This window comes from Homalodisca vitripennis, chromosome 3, assembly GCF_021130785.1.
Source record: "Homalodisca vitripennis isolate AUS2020 chromosome 3, UT_GWSS_2.1, whole genome shotgun sequence".
Lineage (NCBI taxonomy): Eukaryota > Metazoa > Arthropoda > Insecta > Hemiptera > Cicadellidae > Homalodisca > Homalodisca vitripennis.
In genome coordinates, this window is record NC_060209.1 from 156194811 (window position 1) to 156213987 (window position 19177).

Here is a 19177-nt window from a genome sequence, read left to right on the forward strand (position 1 = left end):
ATACTTTGAGTCTTAGTTTGTCTCGTAGTGGAGATTACTATGGTTTTTCAAACTTTGTTGTTAAAGAAATTATTTAGAACCCCTAAATTTTTTTTATAAGATATTAGAGCAAGGGTATATCCTAGATCTTTTAAATCAGCATAGTAACTGCAACTTTCTTTTAAATGAGACAAACATGATCCATCAAGCTATCAACCAATATCTCTGTTCCCTATCTTTAGTAAAGTATTAGAATCTTGTGTTAAGCAACAATTAATTGTTTTCTTAAAATTAATCTATTTTGCAACAAAAAGTTGGGTTTCATGCAGGGCCACAAAAAACATGTATTTTATGATAAGCTAAGTGATTCATGTAAAAAGTAATTTTGCCAATTGCATAATTCATGTTTAAATACAATAAACTTTCTGATTTCTAATGAAACATTTAAAATTCATAAAAATATATATTGAAGAAACACGTAATGTAACAAATAAATGTAATCAGGATGAACCAAAATATGCAGCCTAGTTTCAAAACAAGATACATATATATAGGAAAAAAAATATGTGTTCCAATTTTCTATGTCATATGGATTCCTAATGCCATAAAAATTAGTAATGAATGCCAAATGAATTAAATGTACATAATTTCATTAGGAAAATTATGTTTTATATATTTATGTACAGTAAAACAAAAGAAAACTTAGATTCATGATACTTTGTTTGCCTTTAGACATTTTTTTATAAAAGCAATTGACATTGCCAAAATACTTAGCGTATATATATTTTACGCTAAGAGTATATATATATATATATATACACACACTCTTTCAAGTACTTGAAAGTTATAAATATATATATATATATATATATAAATTTATTGACATGGTGTCATATCTTAAAAATAAGAATAGAGGACAACTCTGTCCATAGCCTATTATTACTAACAAAAACACAACAAAACTCAATAAATAATGAAAACTTAACAATATTAAAATATACTACACCATAACAATAATTAAAAACTATTTATATATATATATATATATATATATATATATATATAATATATAATATATATAATTAACAGTGAATAAATAATATAAAACAATAATATAAACAAATAATATAAATGCAAATAATATACAGTATTAGCCATAATAAAGACTACTGAAATTGAATCAGCTGTAGCTGCCTTCTCGATCTGCTGCTTCAATTTTCGATTGTTGCCATGGCTTTGTGTTCATTACTTCTTTCTTATTGGAGGTTAGGTTTTGCTAACATGGTGCTAACAACAGAGAAAGTTTTTACCGTAGAGCATTATTTTCGCTCATACGGAATTGGACGTGCGGGTGGGCCAAGCTTATTATTCACTGCATTATGTTTTCAGGAACATTTCCACAAAAACCCGCCCAGTAATGCTGTGGTTCTTAGTGTTGTTGAAAAATTTCGAAGAACAGGTAGTGTTCTGACACAGCGAAAGGGTTTTTCAGATCGCCCAACAACTATCTATACAAATGAAAACTACGGAAGAGTGTTGCAGCAAGTATTACAGTCACCGAAAAGAATCCTAACGCGAGCTTCTCTTAAACTGAATATTAGCAATACGTCAATGCAAGGAATGTTCAAAAACATTGGTGGTTTTCCCTACAGGATACAAATTGGACAACCTTTAAACTGTAGAAACAAACCAGCCAGAATTCAGTACTGTGCTTCAATGTTATCAGTATGCTATGAAGAACCTGAGTCTCTAAGTGATGTATGGTTTACAGATGAATGTCATGTGCACCTTAATGGTTTCATAAACAAGCAGACAACACGTTTCCTTGGATTTGAACGTCCTGACATTGTTGTAGAGAGGCTGCAGTATAGTAAGCGTGTAACCATTTGGTGCACTGTGTTGGGGAGAGGTATAGTGGGACCATACTTTTTTGAAGGCAACAATGATGAGACTCTTACTGTAAATCAGTAACCGATATAGGGCCATTCTTGATTGTTTTGGGAGAGACCGTAGGGGATTTTGTCGTGTACGAAACCTGCCGTTAAATTCACAGTGGTTTCAGCAAGATGGCGCAACCAGTCACACTGCCGTTAACAACATTGCTTTCCTCCAAAAAACCTTTGGCAACCGTCTCATCTCCCTTAGAACAAACTTTCCTTACCCAGCCCACTCCCCCGATCTTATAACACCAGACGCCTACGTCTGGGGAATGTTGAAAGAGAACATTTTCTGCGAGGACCCACCATCTATCATCATTGAACTCAAAGAAAAATTAACCATGTGTATTAGGAGAATAGAACATCTCCTATTCATAAAAATGATGCAAAACTTACAAGAACGTTACGAGTGTTGCCTCAAACTGAACGGGGGTCATATTGAACATATTAATACCCGAGTTTAACCGATTTTGCTTCCTTTGACTTGTATTTATTGGTAAAATCTATATGTAATATTACTGTGTTTACCGTAATAAATATTATCTACCATTTCAGTACTGTTTATTTTGGTTAATACTGTAAATAACTAACAGTAGCCTAAAAATTTAAATCTCTAGTGTCCTAAGTGTTTAAGTGTCCAACATTTTATTAGAAATGTTGTATTCGTTTATACTAGTGATAGTGTAATAAACCTTTTTTCCAATGCTCAAAGATTCTATATAAACTTATTACTTTTATCATAAAATATACATATATTACAATATAGTAATTAATTTTATAATAACAATTTATATAAATATACATATTATACTGTATTTTAAATATACTAGAGCTAAAAAAATAAAAAATATTACTACATTTATAAGGTTTGCGAAATAATATTAAAACATTTTCTCTAAAAATCCATAGTTTTTAAAGATATATCTAAACTATCGGCAACATTGTTTAGTAAATTAAATGCCGTCAACATTGGCGAAGTGGCATGCCCCACCGTTCCAGCATAATCCACATAAAGCAACCTACTTGCTTGGCCTCCTCGTCTTGGCACGTGCCACGGCACACCCGTCAGCAGCTCGGGGTCGTCCACGGACCCAGACATGACACCCTTAAGAAAAACAAAGCTTGCGACCTTTCACCTTACATCCAAACAAGGAACTTAAACATCTCTAATAGCTCTATATATCTGACTGTATAAATAGGATAAATACGGAATTCAAATACCTTAAAATACAAAGTTCTTAAAAAACCTTTCTGAACTCTTTCAATCATTTCAATATACAAAGCTGAATGAGGGGACAGACAATACTTGCAAACTCAAGTTTTGATCTAACTAATGACTTCTAAAAAGTTAGAAAAGTATGTGGATATTGAAACAAACTGCAAGTTCGAGTTATAAATCCAGGTGTGCTGAGGGACCTACTGACCGTATTGACAATATGCTCATATTGATAAACTGCAAATCTGATGTCATTATAACTCCCAAATCTCTGAATCTTCCAACTCTTTCTAAAACTGTGCCATCGATATTATATGGAAATAAAACTGGATGTAACATTCTATAGAATGTCATAGTCAAACACTTAGATAGGTTTAACATCAATTTATTGCAGCTACACCACTGATTAAGTGAATTCAAGTCGTTTTGTATAATTGCACAATCAGATGGTAGTTTGACTAATGAAAAAATTTTTAAGTCATCTGCATACAACAGAAAATTACTTCTTAGAATGTAGGTAAGATCATTAATAAATATATTAAAACAGAGAGGACCTAAATTACTGCCTTGAGGAACTCTAGAAGGGGCTAGGATGGAATGGGACTTGTATCCTAGAAGGAAACAAACTGCCGTCTATTTTTAAGGTAAGAGATAAAAATAATTTCTATAATTTCAGCTGAAAATCCATAGTAGTTCATTTTCTTCAAAAGAATAAAATGGTCTACCTTATTGAACGCTTTTGACATGTCCGTATAAACAACATTGACTTGATACCTTGAGTCCAAAGCTGAAGAAGTAAAATTAACAAAATTCACCAGATTTGTACTTATAGAACGCGAAAGCATAAAACCATGCTGATATATTGTTTCATATGAAAGATACATGATTAAAAATTATTAGTTCAAACACTTTAGCTGGAATAAATAAAATAGCTACGGGTCTATAATTGGGAATTTAAAATCGGTTACCCTTCTTTAATATTGGAATTATTTTAGTGATCTTCCAACGATCCGGAAAACACTTCTTAGCTAAACATAGGTTAAAAATATGACAAAAATATGAAAAATATGATTTCTTAACAAATTCTGAACAACCTTTGATAGTGTAATTAGGAATCAAATCAGGCCCGTATGAACGTTTAGACGAAAGTTTTCGAATCGCGGCAGAAACCTCGCTCACAGAAATGGAACGTAAATTAAAATTATTAACTCCATTCATGACAGGAGATTTATTAACCATGTCTGGGTCCAAGAACTACCCGCAGTCGTAAACCAAACCGAAAAATTGAGCGAACCCAGTTGCTGCGCTCAAACCATCATCAAACGTTTCATTTTCCCAGACAAACCACTGACCCATAGGATTTATTTTGGAATTTTTTTTAATTAATGAAACTCCAAAACTTTTTAGAATCACTCACAAGTAAGTGATTCTTCTGATTTACGTACATAATTGCCATAAGACTGTTTAACATAAGCTTGAGTGTTGTTCTACACTGCCGAAACTTCTCTAAATGAACTAGATTTTTAAATAGCTAAAATAAATTTCTTTCTTCTCTTTTATCTTAAATATTATGTCTGAAGTATACCAGGAAGGATATTTCGATGAACACTGCCTACGCACACTTGTATGTTGATTTAAACAAGAATATAGAATTTCGTAGAAACAAGCAACTGATTCATTAGCATCGTTCGGCTCTAGGACGCGGTTCCAATTAGCGTTTTGAAACGTATACAGCTGGAAAAAATCTACTCTAGAAAAGTTATATCTAATTTCATTAGGCGGAACGGCACGCCATCTGCCTTTTGTCAATACCAGTCTAATTGCTAAAACTGGATGATGGTTATCCACAGGAACCAAAGAATCACTGGAACTTTCCACTGGCAAACTTTTAAAATTACTCATGACTAAATCTAAGGTCCTATTATTGATATTCACAATATCATTATAAAAACTAAAATTATAAAACTGTAAAAACTCATGAAAACTCTGTGTAGATCTCCTCCGCTTGAAAATTTAAATTTACTATTTTCAATTAAAGAAAGATTAAAGACGCCTATAATTAAAATTCTATCATTAACAAAAAACCTAATTTCTAATGACTGAAAGAATGAGTTGTAAGTGACTAAGCTTGAGTTTGGCAGTATGTATACTGTACATAAATAGAAACTGAAACCGGTGGGGTTAATCAACTTAAGCTACAATACTGAAATATTTTTGTTATCTAAGAATGGCGGAAGTGGTCCCTTTCTGCGACTAGCACTCCGCACCCCCGCACACAGTCTGTACCATCACTCCTCCAAACTGACCACTCATCCGTGAATAACTCAGAACTATAAACAGAATCATCAAGCCATGTCTCTGTGAGACTCACTATATCAAACTCTAAACTTAAAATATTACTAAAAATGAGTTCACTTTACATTTTAAATCCCTAACATTCTGATAATAAATTAAACTATTGCTAACCATTTTTAACCATAATAAAACAAAACATATTTTAAAACACGAAAACAAACACTAAAATAGTAGTTTACATAAATACCACATGATAAATTATGAAGATTGCTGCTTTTAGGAAGTCCCACCACATTGCAGATCCTGCAGTTGTTGCTTAGAAGTTATGTGGATCGCCGGCTGACCGTCACTCTTGCAGACCAACACCTTCCCGTCGCTGTACCAGGCGAACCTCAATTGACCCTCCCTCACTGCGCACTTGGAGTGGTAGAGCAGTTCCCTGAAGGCCTTCGAAAGTGACAGGTTCACGAAAACTTTGTTTTTGGATAAGAAGTCGAGTTCTGATGCCGGAAACCCACGCTTGACTTTTGTAAGCTGCAACAGCTCATCACAATCCCCGTGCCGAACAAACTTGAGGATGATGCTCCGTGATCTCGACGTGCCGCTACTGCCCACGAGTTTGTGCACCGCATCAATCATTTCTGGCTTGAGGTCGAACCGCAGAACTTTTGCCACCATCTTTATAACTTCAAACACATTCTCGGACTTATTCTCGGGCACACCTTGTATGTCAACCGTATTTCTACGTAAATATTATTGCACATCGCAGAGCTCCTGCTTAACTTGCTCTAGCTCATGTAGCTGCAAATTCTCCACCTTGAGATCATCAATCACGTCGAGACACTTAATAACACAACCTTTCGAGGATTGGAATCTACCCTCTTTGTCAGGTGGGTTATACCTTTTGTGACTTTTTCTAGTTTTTTTCTAATCTAACATTTAACATATCCAATTTATCCTTGTTTATAGTATCATATTTATGAATATCATGTCAGGAATAATACTTTTCAAAATATTTTTTAAATTTTAGAAAACATAAATATAAATAGTTACCTGGCATGGTCATAATTTGTAGTTCTTTGAATAGTGAATGGCAATATACTTTATCAGAAGCTTTTATAATTCTTAATGCTTTTTTTGCCACACAAATGCTTTAATTGCATTAACAAAAATTCCTCACAACGAAATTCAATACGTTAAATGAGGGTGGAAAAAGAAAGCGAACATGCTAATAGGCTGTTGTTAGCATATGATGCAGAATTTTAATTTTCTAATTAAATATGTAACTCTTGCCAAAGTTTTACAGATTACATGAAAATTAATTAGAAATAGAAAGAATGGTTCTTTTGTGATCATTATTTACTTGTATATAGATTTTGAAACATGCAGATATGACATGCAGAATGAAAAAATAATTAAAAAGTTATAAAATACTAAACAAATTTTTATCAATATAAAATTTAAATAAATAAATTTAATTAGTAAATATTGTGAAATATATTATTTAGTGTATTTAATTAATATAAATATTTAGTAACCTATGTTACTGACTTGATAGCTTTAGCCGATATGTACTCCAGCTGTGGACAGACGGCAACAATCTCATCCAGAAAATCCGAGGAGCAGCGACACAGATCTAACTTCACCATCGTATTTACCTGTCAGCCAGATAAAACCTCAGTTAACGAAACTCATGTCAAAACCGTAACAGTCCCATGAATGAAAACGATTGAAATAGTTTATATACAACATAAAACTAGGTTTACCCTCGATCTTTGTGCAGAAGTGAATGAAGCAAATGGCTGAGCAAATAACGTGTCCTTGATATAATTCACCCTCTCCTTCCCTTACCTTACCACCCCTAGCTGCGTCACAGCCTTCACTCATGCCACTGCTATTACTCATCTCCTGCCAACATTACGTCAGTCACTACAGTAGCTATTAATGTATAAGTGTACCAGTAATGTAAGAGTCTAAACACAAAATGGCAAAATCTGCTTTTTCTAACATTGTATTTTTCTATTGCTGTGTGTGTGTGTGTGTTTAAGTTCTGTACTCTGTAAGATGTTTTGAAGATGTCTTTCAAGCAGAAGCGAGTTATAATTTTCTTTTATGGATAAACTATCTACTGTCAAGAAGTTTAAAAATGGAATGTCCTGAAAACATTTACATTGGAGTTGGATTTTGTACAGTTTCAAAGAGTGTGAAATCTAATCCTAAATTCACTATGCAAGCTGAAATTCTAATAGAAACAATCAAACCATCAGATTTTGAAAAAATTTACAATTTGTGATAGCTCTGGATGACTTGAAAGGTTTAAAAAACAATATGCACTCATCAACTGAACTAATATGGAGAAAAGTTGTCTGCTGATGCAGTACACGTTTTCAAAGCAGAGTTCGAAGATTACACCCAAGGCTTACAATATAAACGAAACAGGCATTAATTTTAAAATGTTGTTTTAGAAATTCCTAGTCTCAGCAATTAAAATGTCTATCCCCTCACAAAATGAAAAAAGAACGCATCACAGTTTTTTTCCAAATGCTTCTGGCCCTCATTGACTGCTACATGTAATTAAAAAAAACCCCTTGAGTGTTAGAAAATATTGCACCAAATGCTTTAACTGTTTTTATAAAGCACAAAAAAGTACTTGATGTTCTCTAGGCTATTTGAAGAATGGTTTTTTCCCATTAGTTTGTGATGAAAATTTTATTGAAAAAAGTATTTAATTGGAAAAGATTTACCCAGAAACTTTACATTATTGATCATGAAATTGTGCACACATCCTAGTGAATTAAAAAGTGGCAATATTGTTGTTCAGCTCCTTCCTCCAAATGTTACTAGTCTAATTCAGCACAAACAAACATTAGCAAACAGAATAATAATAGAACAGGTATGTTTCGTGTGTCCAGTAATAGAAACATTCAAATGACCACTGTTACTGCAAATCATCCTGCAAAACACAAATGGATGAATGGGAACGCTCCAGTCAGTACACATGAAACATGTTATTTATATGTGTGCACAGGAGGCTTGGGATTAAAAAAAAAAACTGAAACTCTTCAAAGATGGTAGAGAAAACTTTATGATAGACTAGATGAAGAAGAAACAAAGTTTTTAAATAGTAACAGAGATGGTCAATAGAATTCTTGGATGCGAATACATGAAATGATAAGTTAGTAAGATGAATGGATCTACTAAGATGAATGGATCATTGTGGATGAGTGTGATTAACTCACAGATCCAGATTTTTTAGATACAGTATTGAAAGATGTTGACCTGGCTGAAAACTCCCAACCAGATTAGATTGATGACAGAGTCTGCAAAGTAACAGGTGGCGACGGATATACTGCACTGAAAGTAAGTCAAGATTTATTGCTCTGTCAGCAGTTATTATTCTTATTGTTTCTCATTAATTTAACAAGAAATTGTTTTAATGATAAACTTTTTAATTAAATCAGAAACAAAATAAGTTGTGTTGTTGTATGTTGCCTTTAAATTTGTGAAACAGTGCAGTGAGTCAACACTAGTCATCGCTGCTCGCTCAAAGTGTGAGAAACAATAAAAAAAACTTACAGAACTTTAATAATATATAACAATCTGTATAGTAATCAGTAATGCTATATATTACGATAACAAAAGTTTAAACGTAAATAAAAACAAAGTATAACTTACTGAAACTATTTTGTACATATTTCATTAGCCTTGAGAATCCATCCTAGTATTTTTAGATCAGTCAACTGAAAAATTCATATCTGAAACAGGTGTTCCTTCTTTATTTTGATCTAACCGGGATTTTACTACATAAGAGACGAATAAAAAGTGTGAATACACCATATTAACTTTTTAATGACTAAAACTAGAAAAACCAAACTCTCTATACCTCTGTACGGTACAAAATTGCACTTCTTGATTTAGTAAACCTCCATTAAGTGACAGATTGTTTTAAAGGTCTTAGGAAAAAAATTAACAGTGAAACTTATAGGTCACCATCTCAAGTCAGACAAAAAAATGACTAATTCAAATTAAAAATATCCTTATGCTTAAAATTGTTGACAATAACAAGTTATAACATTTAAAATAGTTTGAGTTAATTATATTTTATTATGTATAAAAGTGAAACATATACTTTTACAAATGGGAATGTTTGTAAAATCAGCAGTGTGAAATCGCCCATAGATTCAATCAATAGAAAGAACTAATCCTCTGGGATTAATCCTAACCTGGTTCATGAACTACTCCTAACCTAGTTCCTGAACCAGTCCTTTGTACAAAACTACATTAATTTAATTATTTGAAGACAAATAGAAAACATACAGGACAGTATCTGTAGAATCTGCTTAACTGAAATTCCAAAACTACACATACAGGTTTAAAATGAAGAAAGCAATACTTCAATTATAATAATTTTCATTCGCAGTGGCTATTTTCGGGACTATACTGATTTTACAGGATGGCGTGCTAAACCCTATAGAGGTGCTGTACCTCAAAAATGTACGAGCCGATATTGATAATACTTTGCATACACATTCAATACATAGCCTACTATATTATATTATTATTATGCTCTCATAAATTCTCACATTGCTTACAGTATAGCTATTTATGGAGCTACAACATCACATAATTTAGACAAAATTCTAGTTAAACAAAAGCAAGCTATTAGAATTATAAAGAAATTAAAGAGAAGAGATTCAGTTACGCATATTTTTAGGGAACTCCAAATATTTACTGTCTACAATCTTTACATACTTGAAACTATAAATTATGTTGTACATTTCTCCAATCTTGCCTTAACAGAAAGAAAACATGAATATAACACACGGTTTAATAGATCTAATGATTCTCATTACTTGGAATTTTATAAAAAGAAAACCTCATACATGGGGAAAAAGTTTCTAAATCATTTACCGATTGAGTTGAAAAATAACTACAACACTAATAATTTCAAAACTAAACTTAAAAAATATCTACTAAATAAACCTATATATTCATTCTTAAGTCCCGAAAATAGCTGTGTATTTCATTAGAGAAAAAATAAAATTTATAAAAGCACTAAAGCAAATATTACTTGACAACTCCCTTTATCCTGGAAACGAGTTTTTGAAATACAATGGTAAAGATATTTAACCTTTTAATCGCCACACTCTAGATATGCTGTGCAACTATGGTTTTGTGAACAAACGCCACGCTTGAGTATACTCGTTTTCATATTATCAGCAGTTTTATTTTTGTTGTATCAACTATTATTTTGTGTTACTTGGTGTTCTGTGTTATAAATATCTAGAAGATAGCTGTTTAATTGGTGGTGCAATCTTGGAAATTATTCAAACTACTCTGATGCCAAGTGTTTTGTATCGTACACGAGTTCTGGAATGGTTACGTTGATATTTTACGAAGTGCTTTACTATGTTTATTCATAAATAGTTGTGTGATAGTGCTAATATGTTGTAATTATTTGACTAATTGAAACTAATCCACAAGTTTATAAACACAATTCAGTTAGGAACTAGGTCCGGATACTCATTCTTTCTATAAATGGAATCAATGGCCAGTTTCATGTTGGTTTTAAAATCAGTTTGTTTAACTTACTAAACTTAGTGTTTTCACAACAAATGCCTAAACTGCTCAAAACATGGTAGTAATAGTTAAGACTGCTGTATATTAAAAAATTTTTAAATTGTGTTTGTAAAAGTATGGTGGAGGGAAGATGAAATCTGAACAATTACATTTAATGGAAGAAGTACATGTGTTGTTAGGTTAATACAGCTGGAAAATATCAATTGAATTTTGTTTACCTAATTAATATACATTGAAGTAAATAATGTATATACTAACCTTACTAAGAGCTTTGACACAATCACTCCTCCAGGTCTTGCGAACCTCAGGTTTTTTCAGAAATCCGGACATTCCTCATATCAAGATGTTTAGTATTGACACTCCGCAAAGTGGTTGCCAACGCATCCCAACTCTGCATTTGTATTTTCTCCATTTTCATAGTATTACTCTGTAACCAGGTCATTATCTGATTGTAATAAGAGGGCTGTCCAGAAAATAACAAGACATTTTGATATAACAAATTAATAAAGTGAAATAAAATACAGTTATTACAAAAATGTTAAAGCTACATTTTTAAGCCATTTTTAACGTACTCCCTCCCAATGGGGTCCTTAGTAAAGGCCAACGGAGACCTTACAGTGAACAGGAAGGAGACCTTAGAACTGCTTCTGGAGACGCACTTTCCAGGGGGTCACTTGACTCAAAATGAGGATATTTATTCTCTAGTCGAGAAGTTGCAAAAACCAAACAGCGGTCTAAACGACTGTTCACACAGGAAAAAATTAAATGGGTAATAAGATCATTTAAGCCATTTAAATCTCCTGGGGCAGATGGAGTTTTTCCAGCCCCTCTTGAAGAGGGGCTGGACATCCTATTAAATACTTTAATCATTCTGTTCAGAAGCAGTTACTCTTTAGGATATATTTAAAAAAACTGGAGGACAGCATTGGTGGTGTTCGTGCGGAAAAAGACAGGGATCCGACTCAACCCAACTCGTACAGACCCATAAGCTTAACCTCCTTCATGGTGAAAACTATGGAAAAAATAATAAACAGACACATTAGGAATGAATTTTACCTGTTCATCCACTTAGTCTCAGTCAACACGCTTATATAGAAGGTAAATCAACTACCACTGCTCTCCACAGCTTAGTGGAAGCGGTGCAGAACACCTTCAACGAAAAGGAAGCCCTAGTCAGTGTTTATGGACATTGAAGGAGTTTTCGACCGAGCTGCATATCAATCCATGGAGACTGCTATGGAACGTTTTGGATTTCCCTCAGATGTAGTCAAATGGACAGTAGCTCTCCTAAAAAGCAGCAGACAAGTAAAGGCTTAGTACTGAGACGAATCTGCCGCAATAACGGCCCAGAAAGGCTGCTCCAAGGGGGGAGTTCTGTCTCCTCTCCTGTAGGCAATGGTGGTAGCTGATCTTCTTAGCAAAGCAGAGAAGAGGGGAACAAGGCTACTCTGCTATGCGGACAACCTAGTGCTTATGGTCAAAGGAAAAAAACGCTGCAACGCCTAATTCAAGAAGAATTAAATCTCATACGCAACTGGTGTCACGGGGAAGGTCTACGGATCAACCCATCTACAACAAATATGACCTTTACCAGCTTTTTCATCAAACAGGGAAACCAACTACACAACGAAACCAACCCAACTAATGAACTACTAACACACACCAATACAAACATACTCGAACTGAACAACTTTAGCCAGATAAACCATCAAGAACTAAAAAAAATATTTTTTTCAACTACCACCTAAAAATAAATCTGGTTACGACGACATATCAAATAAAATTATTAAGTACTGCCACCAAGAGCTCACATCACCCTTACTGGACATCATCAACACATCAATAGATCAAGCAATAGTACCATCAAGAATGAAAATAGCCACAGTCTACCCCAAATACAAAAAAGACGAAAAAACTGAAATAAATAAATAAATGTCTTTATTTGAAGCGATTTTCAACATTACATTGTTGTTTTTCAAAATAACTCAAGTCATAAATTTTCAATCAAGGCACATACAAATCTATCTATCATCATCCGATAAATACAAAATTAAACTAATCAAACCGATAATACATTACATTAAACAGCTATTTAGGGGTGAAACACTCCTCCTCCAAAGCCAGTCTGAGATTGTTTTTAAACGAGGAATATCCATAAGCCTTTAGACTGTGAGGGACGCTGCTGTATATCTGGGGGCCAAAGTATCTAAATCCATTCCTCCCCATCTCTAGCCTGACCGTGGGCACCTCCAGCATGGCGTCCTGCTGAGTGTGACAGTCCCTAATCTCAGCCCGGGTCTGTAGCATCCCCCTAAGGTAAGAGGGTTTTCCCGTCAGCAACACCTTATGAACAAGGCAAGCCACCTGAAGTTTGAAAATGCACTTTATCGGAAGGATCCTTGCTGTACGGTGATACTGGCTAACGTGAGCAAATTTTCTCAGGCCGTACACAAATCTTACAGCAGAGTTCTGTAACCTATCAATGAGGAGCGTACCCTCAAGGGTCAATCTTCCCCCAAATACAGGAAGAGCATAAACAATAACTGTGAAAACCACAGCTTTGACAATCTTAAGTTTCACTTCCTCCTGGAGTAACCCCTTAAACCTAAACAATACTCTTAACCTATTCATTACACCATGATCGATATTTTGAACATGGTTCAAGAAGGTTAACGTCTTGTCAAAAGTAACGCCAAGGATTTTTACTGTGTCCGAAACCTGCAAAGGAAATATAGACCTATCTAAATACTCCCCACACTCTCAAAATACTTGGAAAAAATTATATACAACCAAATTTTGGATTTCATAAACAGCCAAGAAATTCTCTCACCACAACACGGCATCCGCCAAAATAAATCTATAAACACAGCTTTAAACCAACTCTGCAAAACCATCATATCTTTCTTTGAAAACAAACAAATACCTTCGGGAATCTTTTTAGACCTCCAAAAGGCCATTGATAGCCTAGACAGAAACATCTTAATGAAAAAATTACAACAACTTAAAATTAAAAGAGATGCCATAAAATGGATTAATAGTTACTTTACAAATAGAGTACAGCAAGTTAAAATAGACCACCTAGAAAACAAGACCCAATCCTCGGATCGCTATTTTTTATAATTTACATAAACTCTTTTCCAGACATGTTACCCCTTTAAAAAGTATGCATCCTACAAAAAAGAGCACTGAGAATTTTAGAGTCACTACATCCTCAAGAACACTGCAAGCCTTTTTTCATATCAAATCGGATCCTAACTCTCCCAGCCCTCTATATCCTAGAAGCAGTCAAATTAAACCCACCCAAACTTAGAAATGATATCCATAAATAAGAAACACCAAAATAAACTTTAACATTCCACAACATAGACTAACCAAAACCAGCAAAACACCACAAATTATGACAGCTCTAAACTTTTTAATATACTTCCAAAAAACTTGAAATATATAATCAACACTAAAGCTTTACTGAAACAACTCAAAGAATATCTCTTAACTAAACTCTACTACAACATAAACAAATTTTTTGAACACTATTCCTGACTAACAAACCAACACACAAACACATACACATGACATGATACCATCGGTGACATCAAGATTGATTTTGATGATTCCCTAGTCTTCAAGACTACAGTGAAAAGGACCAAGGTAAAAAGAAAAAAAGGTTTCAGCTTACACAACCTGTCCTGAACAGATTCAGAATAAACCAAACAAAGGAAGTGAAATATCTAGGTATAATCCTGGATGAGAGGCTCACTTGGAACTCACATATTGAGAACAGAACATCCAAAGTGACAATGGCCCTTGGGGCCTGTAAGAGACTATTTGGATTTAAACGGGGATTGAAACCAAAAATGATATACTGGATCTAAGAAACTATTATAAAACCGATGGTCACATATTCTGCCGTAGTGTGGTGGCCGAAAGTAGAATAAACAACAGCTGCTAAAAGGCTACAAAGTCTTCAAAGGCTAGCTTGCTTAAGCATTACTGGAGTGATGAGCTCCTGCCCAACACTAGCAATTGAAGCGGTCCTGGGATACACTCCTCGGGGGCAGGAGGTGATGAGAACAGCCGCTCTAAGTGCAATGAAGCTTCTAGGAACAAAGGTAATAAATATTACCTCCTTAGAAGGTCACATGAAGATAATGCAGGAATTTCCTGAGGCTGAAATGCTAACCAATGTGTCAGAAGCAATGGTCAAGAAATACTCCTTTGAAAAACCATATACTGTCTCTATCGATGGAAGTGAGAAATGGATTAAGGGGAGTCGGATGGGCCTATCCCCGCAATGTTAATTTGATGAATTTTAGGTACAATTATCTTAAAAACTATAAATGGTAGCCAGTTAATTTTTTTTTATTCTGCTCCTTGTACTTTTCTTAAAATTTTTAATACAGGGTTATAAAAAATCTTTTCAGATAAACGTGTGACATTTTTTTTTCTTTTTATGCAAAAAATATCACAAAAATTACAATTTACTGTGATGTATAAAATTAAGTATACATATTATTGCCTTATACTGAACATAAGGCAATAATATGTATTCAAAATGTAGATTATTAATTAGGGAACAAATTAAAAAAAGAATCAACAGGCTAGCTATAATAGTTCTTGAGAAAAATGTACCTATCGAACAAAAAACATAGTTTTACAGAAAACGCATTTGAAGTTCATTGTAACCAATCTATAAAAATACAAAAATAAACTACAGTGTCCAGGGGCATATGCTGGGTTATCTGGATCCTCTTCTTCCTCAAGCAACTCTTCCAGTCTTAATTTGGTTAATTTTGCCCTCTGCCGGCACTTCTTTTCTAATTCCTCGATGGCATTTTCTGCTTGTCGGATTCGGATCTCATCTTTCTGTTTCATTTGTCTGACCAAATTGTTGCCAGGCTTGTAGCCTAATTGTTAAAGCTAAACATCTCACAATATTACCTTGATTGAAGCAAGCAACAGCCTCATATACACCTAGTTCAAGGGTTGACCTTAGCATAAATGTATTTTTAGGAAGTCGAGACCAAATTATGTTGTTGACGGATTCATTGGGGTTTTGTGTACCTCCGTGTAAACATTTCCTTAGAAGGTCTGGTGAAGCCAAGTCCCTAAATATTGGTTTTATTTTGTCCATTACCACTTTAGGCAGGTGGAAATGATCTTTATGATCATAGGCCTCCTTATTGGCCATCGCTCTCTGGTACTTGCAAGTAAAAATCTCTTTGCAATTCTTTAGAAAAACAGCTATAAAAAAGAACTAACCATCAGAAAATCTTAATTGAAGTATTTTCTGAAAAAGAATGAAACAGGGAATACAAAATCACAAAAAAAAATTTTCGGTAAAAAAAAATATTTTTGCCCATCTGAGTCCCATTAAAAAGGAGACCTACCCTATAAAAGAAGTCCTAAAGTTTTACACAGATGGTTAACGCCTAGACTCTGGGGCAGGATACAGAATATACGGACCAGGAGTTAACATGGCAGTGTCCCTGGGAAAACATGCCACGGTCTATTGCGGAAGTCGTGGCAATAGACTCACGCTCCAGAAGACTCATACAAATGAGGACAAAAGGATTAAAATACCTGATACTTTCTGATAGTCAGGCTGCACTAAATGCAGTCTGGGAATGTAAGAATGCTCTAGCTGAGCTGGCAATGAATAACAGAGTAACACTCAGTTGGGTGCCGGGTCATGAGGGCATTCATGGAAATGAAAAAGCAGACATCCTCGCCAAAAAGGGAGCGGAGTCCATAATGTGGGGCCTGAGCCAAGTTGCGGGATAGCTTTCTCCAACAGCAAAGCTCTTGTTAAAGATTGGGAAAAGAGGATAACATTAATTGGAGTAGGGCCTCAGAATTAAGACTATCCAAAATGTTTATCTCTCTTTACATTAACCCTTTCAGGGCCAGGAGCAAATATAAGATGTTGCAAAATGTTTTCAGATCTCATATCTCCTTGTGACTAGTCAAAAGTGCCAAGCTAAAATTAGCGATTTTGCAGTCTCTTAGATTAAAATTTATAAGTTTTCATAAAAATTAGAGAATTACCTAAAAGTTGCACCAAATTACTCTTATAGATATATACTATCAACAACAAAATATATAGATGTAGTTTACGTAATTTAAAATTAAAAAAAAAAATGTTTTAATAGCTAACATAAACAATTTTTATTTTTTTATTGCAAATAACTGAAAAAGGAAAAATAATTTATTTTATTGTATTATACATTTAGAAAGGAACAACCATACAAAATTTTGTGTTATTTCTCTCATAAATAAATTTGTTATGATACATTTAGTATTAATACACATAATTGTATTTCGCAACATTTTATAAGTGTTATGTAAAGCAACTGAATCTTCCATTACAAGAAACTTAAAATAAATATTCACATTATGGATGTACCGGTAAACAGATAATTGTAGGACCCATAAACAGTTTCAATACAGTTAAGCAAATACAATTTTTATTTTTTTATTGCAAATAACTGAAAAAGGAAAAATAATTTATTTTATTGTATTATACATTTAGAAAGGAACAACCTTACAAAATTTTGTGTTATTTCTCTCATAAATAAATTTGTTATGATACATTTAGTATTAATACACATAATTGTATTTCGCAACATTTTATAAGTGTTATGTAAAGCAACTGACTCTTACATTGCAAGAAACTTAAAATAAATATTCACATTATGGATGTACCGGTAAACAGATAATTGTAGGACCCATAAACAGTTTCAATACAGTTAAAAACACTATTTACCAAGAAGTATTTACACAATTTTATTTGAAATTTTTCTATTTACAAATGTGCTATTTACAATTTCACTCCCGTGAGATCGCAAACTGTCAGTCATTGTAACTAGTACACAGAATAGCTAAGCAAGTAACCACTAAAACTACTAATATTTACAACCACAAAATAAAATAATGAGGAAGAATCCAGCATACAATAATACGATTACACTAAAGCATAAAGAATTAACAATTAAAGATAAAGTCAGCTGATAATGTCACATGACAATTACGAAATAAAAATGCATAGACCTCCAAAATAAAAATTATATTCATATCAATTATCTACAAATATACCAGGAAATAAAAAAACATAAAACTTTAATCATTTGACGTCGTATTTATTTAAGAAAACGACGAATATCAAGGAGACAATATATTGCCACCCGGCACTTTTCAGACACGATCTATGGCGGCAATATATTGCCTCCTGGCCCGGAAAGGGTTAAAGGGTGGGGAGCTCTCTTGGATCAGAGTAAGGAGGATATAAGACTGATATTACGGATGTTGACAGGGCATAGCCTCCTAAGGAAACATCTTATGAGGGTGGGCCTTAGTCAGACTGACGAATGTAGACTCTGTGGAGAAGAGGAGGAATCAGCAGAGCATATTTGGTTAGATTGTCCTGCCACCTTAGAAACTCGGAAAAGATTCCTGGGAGCATATCTCCTCAGCCCCCACGATATCAGAGAACACGAGCCCTCATATCTGATAGGCTTCTGCAAAAGCCTCGCACTTTGAGGACACAAATTTAAGGAAGGGAGGCGCAAAAGTCCTTTTAGGACTAAGAAAGGGACAAACCGACCTTAGAAAAAAAACTACGCAATGGGATGCAGTATAATAAGCTACCACCACTACAATCGAATAAATGAACCAAATTATCGATTAGGGTAATTGTGAAAGTAACAGCCGGAGTGGCAAAATACGAGTTTCGCGTTATTAACTTTTTGGAATTATTTTACTGAACAAAACAATGTAGGGTTTTACTTAGGGTGGAAATGAGAAATAACGAAGTTGTAGAACATAAAATATGGAACTACTTTTCACGCAACGTGCAATATTTCCATGTTGTACATCTGCATTGGGCGTCAAGTGCCCTTTTGTGACCATGATTCGACCTTGTGATAACGTCATCGGATGGAATAGTGTCATGAAAAATGTCATTCATTTCGAAACGTAAATGAAAAATAATAATGAAATGAGCAGAATTTTGACCTAAATGAAGGATATTTTTCATAATTTCGAGTTTCAAATGAATTAGTTGTTATCGGGTGGAGACGAGTGCCTCCACTGTAGCCCGCGCTGATGTCAACGAAAGAAAAACATCCCTCGAGATAGTACCTATCAGTAAAATATCAAATTCTAGAGATGCTGA

General features: G+C 34.0%; 1 protein-coding gene across 1 annotated transcript in view; it reads right to left on the minus strand.

The window, feature by feature from the left end:
* The window catches only part of LOC124357690, a 59410-nt gene that overhangs the window by 35915 nt on the left and 4318 nt on the right, over positions 1 to 19177 (minus strand). Inside the window, exons 2-3 of the mRNA XM_046809681.1 lie at positions 11266 to 11434; positions 6979 to 7085 (exon numbers count right to left, since the gene is read on the minus strand). Coding sequence (XP_046665637.1) covers positions 6979 to 7085; positions 11266 to 11337 — 179 coding nt within the window. The 5' untranslated portion in view covers positions 11338 to 11434. The remainder of the gene's footprint in view (positions 1 to 6978; positions 7086 to 11265; positions 11435 to 19177) is intronic.